Source organism: Gallinula chloropus (genome assembly GCF_964237585.1).
Source record: "Gallinula chloropus genome assembly, chromosome: Z".
Lineage (NCBI taxonomy): Eukaryota > Metazoa > Chordata > Aves > Gruiformes > Rallidae > Gallinula > Gallinula chloropus.
This window is the reverse complement of record NC_140089.1, coordinates 56,733,631-56,742,844: the sequence shown is the minus strand read 5'-3', so window position 1 is coordinate 56,742,844 and position 9,214 is coordinate 56,733,631. Positions and strand designations below refer to the sequence as shown.

At 42.5% G+C, this 9,214-nt stretch overlaps 1 protein-coding gene across 1 annotated transcript; it reads left to right on the top strand.

The window, feature by feature from the left end:
- Positions 1 to 1,207: 1,207 nt before the first annotated feature.
- LOC311203701 (protein PRRC1-like) lies at positions 1,208 to 7,967 on the top strand (the record flags this gene model as incomplete). Its single annotated transcript, XM_084278457.1, has 4 exons — positions 1,208 to 1,313; positions 4,184 to 4,561; positions 5,500 to 5,657; positions 7,851 to 7,967. 4 exons carry the CDS (start codon positions 1,208 to 1,210, stop codon positions 7,965 to 7,967), a joined length of 759 nt encoding a protein of 252 aa, XP_084134583.1.
- Positions 7,968 to 9,214: the final 1,247 nt, after the last annotated feature.

Below are 9,214 nucleotides of genomic sequence, written 5' to 3'. Positions count from 1 at the left end.
CAGACTAACACTGGCATCCTACTTTTTGTATTTTTCAGTTTGGTCATAACAGTAATTTTCCCTCTACATTAAACATAGCTGTATACACATTTTAAACATCAGTGAGGGTTTTTTCTTTTTTTTAGAGGAACCCCCCCTGTATTTTTGTAAGTGGAGTTCTTTATAAATACCTGTGAGTACTTTTACTCAACACATTACCTAAGGCTTTTCCTCTGATACTTGTTAAATGTAGTAAGCTGTCAGTCCTCAGTAGCTACTGAGGTAATGGATATGATGGAAAATATTTTCCTGCCAATTTTTCAGACATAAATTCCTTTCTGTAGGGTTTTTATGTTATTAAAATGTCCTTATGGAATTGCTACCTCAGGGAGTGGTACAAACAATCTCGGTCTGGTTTACCAGACTTGGGAGGAAGCAGGGGGTTTTAGGTGACTTCCTCTGCACTGAAGACCAAAAATCTCCAGGTGTTAATCTTAGTCTTTCATCCTCTCCTTTTCATCTCCTGAGGCCTTTCTCTTAATTTAGGGGGTTTTAAATAAGCACATAGCTTTACTTTTCCACAAGTAGTGCACTGTGCAGGTGTAGTCAAAGATGCTGAAAGATACTTTCAATGTAATGTGGCCTTCAAAAGAAAAGCCAAAGTTTTCAATTACTGTCACTTCTGATACTCACCAGAGCAGTACGAGACCTGGATTTTACAGGAATTGTGTGCAGTGGAGAACTTGTTCAGTGTAAATGAATGTCATTGTACTTCTAGGTAGGTTGGAAGTAAATTTCCCTGGTTTCTTGTGGCGTGTCTGGAGGTTTCTTTAGCTTCTCCTTTAAGCAGACAGGGTCATAGAGTTCAGGTCACGGAGTCTGGAGCCCTAGGCCCTTGCAAGCTCTGCCACTATGCCTGGTGTTGGAGAAAGTGCTTGCAGTCAGTTTGATGGTGGGTCAGGAGCATCTGGGGCAGTGCTTAAGCTGGAGAGGGCTCCAACTTCAGGGGTAGTTGTGGTTCTTTACGGGCAGAAGGGGGAGACTTCGTTCTCTGTCTTGCTTCTTGCCACCTTTTGCATCCTGTCATGCATCAGCTCTGAAAAGAACAGGTCCTTCTTGGAGTTACTACAGCTCAGTATTGCAGCAAAGACTATCCCTATTTCTCAAGATAAGCTTTTTCTTTATTTTCCTTTCTTTTTGTCTTACAGCTTTCTGTAGCTGAAGGAAAATGGTGGAAGAGAGTGGAATAGAGACAACTCCACCCGGTACGCCCCCACCAAACACAGCAGGGGAGACTACAGCTGCTACCACTGCTGCTACAGGTAGGTCATTAGGTACAGAAACTTCCTCAGAAACTCAGTGATATTTATTCATGTCTTTTTAAAGCACAGCAGTTCATCCAGAGGTGTTGGGATCAACCTAGAGAGCTCTTCTCCAGGCTGATGGGAAGAATTTGTTTCTTTCTCATGGCAGTATGGCATACATCTGACAGAGAGTAGTGTAAATGTTTTTATTATTCTTGAAACTTTTTGATGAAGTCATGTGGATGCACTTAGGGTTTTTAAGGACGTGGGGACAGGGAATACTGGCCAGTACAGTGCACAGTGAGATGAGCAGCACAGAAGGGAGTTCAAACAAGTCTACAGTCTTGTGGGGGATAGTGAGAAACGTGGACGATCACTTGGATTTTACTATTGTGGGTGGTAATCAGAGCACTGAATCTGATTTTTCCAGAGTCTGAACCCCATGTGCTTGACTACCGAATGCTCAGTTTTCTGACACATCTGGTAACATTACCTTGAGTCACACTAGTGCCGTGGACTCCCGAGTGGAGCGCTCTTAGCCCCAGGAGGATGTGCTGGGCGATCCATTGGGTGCAGGAAGAAAATACCAGAGCATTCCTTTATAATAGTTTTATCTAAAAAAAGAAGAAAAATCAAGCTTTACTCATATTGAAGATACTTCTTGGCATATATTTCAGAAACCACCAGAGACGTGGTAAAAATGTCTGTAATATTAAATGCAAACAATATGTTGACAAATGGATTTGTCAGGAAATTCTGTTGGAAGGAGACATAGAAAACATTGCTGATGATTATAAGAAACAAGCATGAGAACAGATCACAGTATGGAAGGTTTGCTGTACAGATGTTCCTAACGTGTTTCTGCTTATGGTTTTTGCTAAATTCTGTTTCAGTAATGAAATACAGAAAGAACAACTTTATTGTCAAATGCTGAAGGAGGGCTGTGCTGGAGAAGCTGCATCCTCAACAGTGAATGATTTCTTTAATAAAAGCCATGTTTTTATTAAGACTGCCTCAGAGTAACCATTGATGGAGTGATTGCTTTGACTAGGCTAAAAATGGATTCTCGAATAAGGTTACCGATCTATTTCCACCCATGACATTTATTGACCGCCTCATTCATAGGCAAGTTACTGCAGCAGTGAAAGTGGAGCTGGTGCACAAAGGGCTACAGGATGCCAGCAGTGTGGTTAACTTTATAGAAGTTCTCTTTAAATAGTAGGGGTTGTTTTTAGCTGCACCTTGTAATGGTAGAGGAAGTGACCGTGAAACTTTTGTGCATCGCACAGAGGTTTGCTGGTTGTCTTGTGGCAAGGGATTTAAATATGGCTTCAGCTTTCTTCTTGTACCAAAACAGACTTGCAGACTCGCTGACATTTTCTGTGATGACAAGTGGCCATCAGCAGTGTGCTACCCAGTAGTTATTTAAAAAAACCCCAAAACACACTTACAGTTTGTCCCTTCAATATAAAGGTGGTGTTTTAAGGAGGAGTGATCTACTTCTTTGTAAGAAAGTCATGCGTTTGAGAAGGTGTTTTGAAAAGTGGAATTTCCTGAGCTATGTAAAAATCTTCCAGATGAATTAGCTTTGGTGGATTTTGAGCCCATTTGTTAAGAATACCAAGGTGCAACACCACCTGATGATTTTTCCAGAAGAATTGAATGACATCAAGGAAGATGAACATTTGCTAGCTGAATTTCAAGATAAGCCTTCATATACTTGATGGCTGGGAGACGAAAACAAATAGCATGGTTTTGTAAGCACATCCAGCAACACCTTTTCATTTGGGTCTGTGTGTCTTTGTAAGGCATCTTTTCCAGGTGTGACAACCATTAAAGCCATGATTGGAATATAGAACCAGACCTTCAAATTGCTGATGATAACCCAAGATTATAAAAATGATGAGGCTTCTGTAGTGACATTGCTCACACTACAATATTATTAATGGTATTCTATATTGTGCTAACCGTTAATAACATAACATATTGTTTTATGAATATACTATTAAAATACTAATTTTCAGTGGGAGCAGAAGAGTTTCTTGATCTTTATCTCATCCTTTTAATATTTCTGTTCTGTATGTTTTAAAATCTATGGAATATACTAGGACAGTGGCCCATGTAAGTATTTTGTAGCTATGTTGGGGGTGTGCATGTTCCATTTTTTATTGACTGGTGTGCGTGATAAAGTTTGGAAACGACCTCCTTACGGTAACTTGGCACGTCACTTGACTGTCATCAATGTTTAGGCTGAGTGCAGTTTCACATCTGAGCTGATCCAACAGCTTAGTGCTGTAAAAACCAGTGTTTTCTGTTTCTCTGGCTTAATTTTCTGTCTAAATTTGGTTTAGAGAACAAAATTGGCTTATCCAAGGATCAGCTGGGGGCCAGACTGAAACACAGAAAGCAGAGGGTTTAGGAGCCTGGGTAGCTGGGTGCCAGGGAAGAGAGGGCTGCCTGGTGCTCAGCCCATCTCATAGACCTGTACCTCTGCAGTAAGTCCCAGCCTCACAGGTCCCCTGAGTGCATTTCTTAATCTAAAGAGGGACACTTCCTGCATCTTTGTTATTCCTGTGGATGAAGCAGGAAGAAGCGTGCTAGCTGGAAATTTCTGAGGCCCACTTCATCTGCTACAAAATGGGTAGTCAAATGTTGACTCGTCTTTTTAGCTGTGATAAATAGGGTCAGAGAAGAAAAGAGATTCCAGGCTACTATCTCCAGAAATTGAGGGCAATTGGTGGTGGTTGCAAACTCAAGCAGAACTAAACTTTTTTCCTTTGAAAGGAGAAAAGCAGACTTGGTCAAAACTTACTTGTAAACTAGCTGAACAATTACATACCTGAATCTCTGAGATGAAGGCTCGGTGTTTCTAAAATTCCATTTGTCTTTTTTTCCCCTAGCTTTGTCCAGTCCCCTTGCTACACCAAGCCTGTCATCTTCTCCTGAGTGCTCAGCACCTCTGGCAGCTGGAGCATCTCCACTTCCTCCTCCTATGATGACTTCATCTTCTTTTCCACTTGTGCCATCTGCAACAGTTTCTACTATGGCGCCACCTCTAACTCCAGCCCGACCTCCAGTTGCCCCTTCGTCTTCTGTGTCGCAGTTCTCTACAGCTCCTTCATTAAGCTCTACTGCTGGCTCTGGTCTTCCTGCACCTCCTGCTGGTCCCCCGATTTCAGGATTTTCCATGTCTTCAACGTATGATATCACCAGAGGCCACGCTGGTCGAGCACCACAGAGCCCACTGATGCCATCATTCTCTGCACCTCCCGTCACAGGTAACCTTTTGTATATAGACCTTTGTGCTTGTGAGACAGGATGAGGGGTCTCCTGGGTGGCTACTTCAGCAGTCTGCTAGAGTCCCACAAGTTCAGCTTCTTTAGTATTCTTGTGACACTTAATTACTGAGTAGCTGCGCTCGGAGGAATGGAGAATGGCCTTTGAAGTACGATCACGGTGTAGGACAAGAGTCCTCTTCCACAGAGTTCTGCTAGCACTCAGGCTCACAGAAAAGTGTTTGAGAGCAGTATTTTAAAATGTGCCCAGGAAAGCCCAGCTGACCATTTATTTCTGTGTTGCTGCTGTTCAGCTCAGAGGCAATTTCAGCCATTGTATTTCCACGGAATGGTAAGGTATCTCAGGCTGTAATCTCCTAATGGGCAAGTTTTTGTTCTGAGAAGCTCGCTATCTGTAAGAAGTCGTCTGTCACATGAGAGTAGCTTCTCTTTTCTTGCTTCTGGCTACTAAATTGCATCAGGACAGTGAAAAATACTTGCCTGCCATGCAAGCGAGTGCTGTAGTTGCTGAACTGAGGTGATTTTCTACTAGCCTAATGGAAACTTAGCTCTTCAGCAGCAGTTGGGCCAGGCTTTAACCATTGTTTGTGACATGTCTTTTAAGCAGTCTGTCCAGAAAGACCTATGGAAATTTGAAGACAATAAAAAGCACCACTCTTAAGCTAACATGTCTTTGTTTAATTTTACACATAAGGTGCAGGTAGGCTCGGTTCTATGAGCAGATATTGTTGAACTCATTCACAGTAGTTGCCTCTGCTAAACTCTAACAAGCAGGATTGTTCTGGGGCCTTCAAGAAATGAAAGGAATCAGCCCAGTATTATTCTATTCTTCCTGTTCATTTTCCTGTAAAACAATTGCATGTTGCTACGGCATAAGAAATGAAACGCAGTACTTGTGTCTTGTTTTTCCCTCTTCCTAGGTGTCTTCGCAGATCCTATTACTCAGCAAGCAACTTTCTCTTCCCCTTTGGCTCCTGGAACTGGTTCTGCAATCACTTTTCCTGAGGAGCTTGAAGACCCCAGAGTAGCTACTGCCCAAGGTGGAACACCTGCTGGAGGGCTGTGGGGGTTTATAAAGCTCTGTGGTTTTGTATGTTACCTTTCAGGAGGAACTACCATTTTTTGTTGTCTCTAACAAGATACAACTTTTAAGGGCATGTTGCTCTAGGTCCTGTCTTTCCTCTGTGCTCAGTTGCAGGTGGCTGTTTTTAATAGGCGCGTTTGCTGAAACTGTGCTTCTTTCCTTTCCAGAAGAGGAATGACTACATAAATGCAGGCGTCTAGGTGCTCGTGACAGGGAGATCCTTCTACCTTAGAGGTTTTGTCACATGCCCTTAAATCATGGGAAATGTCAGAACCTCTTTGATTCTTTGTACATCCTGGTTTTTTTTATCATTTCCTAATGAACTGAATTGGTTTTTTAGGGGATGCAAGTCCTGCCTGTTCTAAACCAAACAAGTCTCCTCAGGGAGAGGGAAATAAGTGTTTCTTCCACTGAGGAGGGGTTTCTTAAGAGGTGTCTGTGGTATTTTGTAGGATTTTTCTATTCCGCTAGAGGGCACGGAGTGTATAATGCAGAACAGATAATCCTTGTGGTGCGATCTAATTGTAGAGAGGAAATAAGCAGCAACAACTGACAGCATCTCATGAGCCTGTAACCTTTTTGGAGCTGTGACATGCTACATCTGAGTAGTGTCGTGAAGGCTGTGGCAGAAAGATGCAGGGACTGTGTGTGAGCTCTGAGCTGCCTTCAGGAGCAACACTACTATCTGTACTGTGCAATAGTAAATCGGAAGGAAGAATCAAGATTGACGTCCCAGTGGGACTGGAGACTTTTGGAGGGGCTTTCAAGGCCTTTTGAAGAAGAAAATCTGGAAGAATGAGTTGTGTGTGACGTGGCAGAGGGAGCCCTCCCTTACTCCAGTCATCTTGACAGTGCTACAGTCTTAAAGAGCAAGATTAATCGTCCATCAGTATGGTGAGAGCAGAGTTGTCGTGCTGCTTTTTTCTAGGGCACGTGTCTTATAATCATAAAAAGACAGCTTCTTTGGTCTTCAAGTGAAAATGTCTTCCAGTCACCATATTCCTCTTGCTTTTTTGCGATAGAAGGTAATGTTCCAGAAGAGAAGGTTTTCCTTGTGACATGATTTTGTAGCCCGTTTGAAAGGGCAGTAGTGAATTAGTTGAGAAGCCAATCTCATCCACGTTATTGTTGCCTGTATACCAGTAGGTTCCAGCAAGTGACCTATGTCTGTTTCTGGAGAATGTGTATGATTGACTTCAACCCAAATGTAGATTCTTTGATTGGAGTATTAAATGTTGTACGTGCTCTGTGTTTTCCATGACCTCTGAGAATTTCCTAGGTGGAAGAATGAGGAATCATTAGTTGTACTGAAGCTGTCAAGTGTTGGATGTGTGGAAGCACACGTCAGAGTCAGGTTTTTAAACATCAGACAGAATCTGTGAGGCTTAACTGTCATTTTTTGCAGAAATGCAAGCTGGATTCTCTGTTGAAGTGCATACACGGCAGTGCTGCAGTTATCTCTGTTTCTGCTCTTGAAATCGATTGAACTACTTTTTGCTCTGCTGTTCTTCAGAAATCCAACACCATTCTTTCAGATGTCCCTCAAGGTAGATAATAGGCCAGTAAGACCTTGTCAGTGTTTGTGCTTACATTTAATGAACTTTTAGGTCTGTCAGCAGCTCCACCTGGGATTTGGCTGGAGAAGATAGAGCGTTTTTTCAGCGTTGTTTAGAATCTACTTATAAATTGAGGAATTTCAGCTCAATTTCAGCTGTAAAAATATTTGTTAGTAATGGGCCATTCAAAAATAGGTCCTCTTGTCTGTAAGGTCATAAAAAAGAGGCTCTTCAGTTGGAGTTGTCACAGTTTGAGTCTAGCTACCGAGTCTGATGATAGCTGTAATTAGTATTTGTTAAATGTTCAAGACTTCCCGTCCCAGAATAGGAGGAAATCAAGTGTGTTGCCCACCATCACTGGCAGGCCTGTTTCTGCATTGGTGCGTGAGAGGATGGCGGTGATGATATTTGGCCTTTGCTGTATCCGAAAAGTCACGCACTCCTGGTCACGTCTTGCAGCATTTGTGCTGGCGAGTGAGATGCACCAGGCATTACAAAGTGTAAATGTGGTAAGAAGACCACGAAGCAGCTTAATACTTGGGTTTTGTTTGGTTGGGTTTTAACTGTGCTATTGTGAGTTTCTTGGGGAAAAACGAGAAAATGATATGGAAGTCTGTTTGCTTATGTTTAGGGTGTAGCTGAGAATCCCATGGTGAAGTCTGTTCTTGATAAACCCAAACATTCAGTGGAGACCATGATTACACCGCTGGACCCTGGCATGGTTCCATATATCAGTAAGTATTTGTGACAAACCATTAAGTAATGCATAGAATGTTAGATTAATGTAACAGCACTTGAAGTTTATCTGGAGAGTGTGTTAATTCTGTCACAGTTACGTGGTGATTTCTCAGGTGCGTTGTCCAGTGAGACTCTCACTCTGCAGGCTGATTTTTTTATGTGCGTCTTAAGGTTCATTTACTTGTGTATTCTGCTGTAGTTTAGGTAGTAGCATAGTAATACCCTTCAGTTCAGGTTGTGAGAGATGAGCAAGTTACAGAGAACAAAACGGTGACAAGTCCTTGTCTGTAATCTGGAAGTCACATACTTTTTTCCCTCCCTGTTTCTCTGTTTGAGGGAGTGATATGGAATTGAGTTTAAAATATGCTGTATGTGTTCTGTTGGATCTGGTGATTAAATCCCGGTGTGTAAGGTATCGCATTGAGGGTCGACAAGCCGAAAGGTAAGCGTGCTCACAACGGTGTTTACATCGCTTTTGAGGCTTTCTTCTGACTTTCAGCTGTTCTGCTTTTCTAGCCCAACAGTATTTATACTATTTTAGGAAGCTCAGCAAACTTGAAGCAGTTCCTGAAACACTTGGGAAGAACATTGAAAAGGCTAAAACAGTCTAATAAAGTCTCAACTACCAGAAGGGAGGTTGTGGGGAGGTGGGCAATGGTCTCTTCAGCCAGGAGAGAGAAGATAGGAGAAGGGGAAATGGCACAAAGCTGCGCCAGCAGAGGTTTAGATTGGATATTAGAAAGAAATGTTTACTGAAAGGGTTGATGATCTACAAAGGTCTCTTCCAGTCGTATGATTCTGTGATTTTGTGAAGTATTGCTGAGCATTGAGCCTGGAATGAAAAGCATAGTATCTCAGTTAGAGCTTTAAAATGAATAGGAAGGAGCAGCATTGTGGTAGTCACAATTTTGTGTTTTACTAAAGTACAACCTGTGGGCTACGCTGCAGGTTTAAAAGTAAGTAGTAAAGTACCTCCAGCACAGAGAAGGGCAATGGAAACGTAGGATGAGAGAGTGGTTTGGTTTGGAAGTGACCTTACAAATTGTCCTCAGCAGAGGGGGCTGAAACTCTCTGCACTAGACCACACTGCTCAAAGCCACATCGAGCCTGACCTTAAGCACTTCCAGGGATGGGGCATTGACCCAGAAAAATCTGATTTTCCCTAAGGGGAATGTCAGTCTGTGGCATTGGGAGACTTCTCCTTTTCTTGTTTTTGGTGTAACTTGCCGCCTGTTCCGTTAGATCATTCTGAAGCTG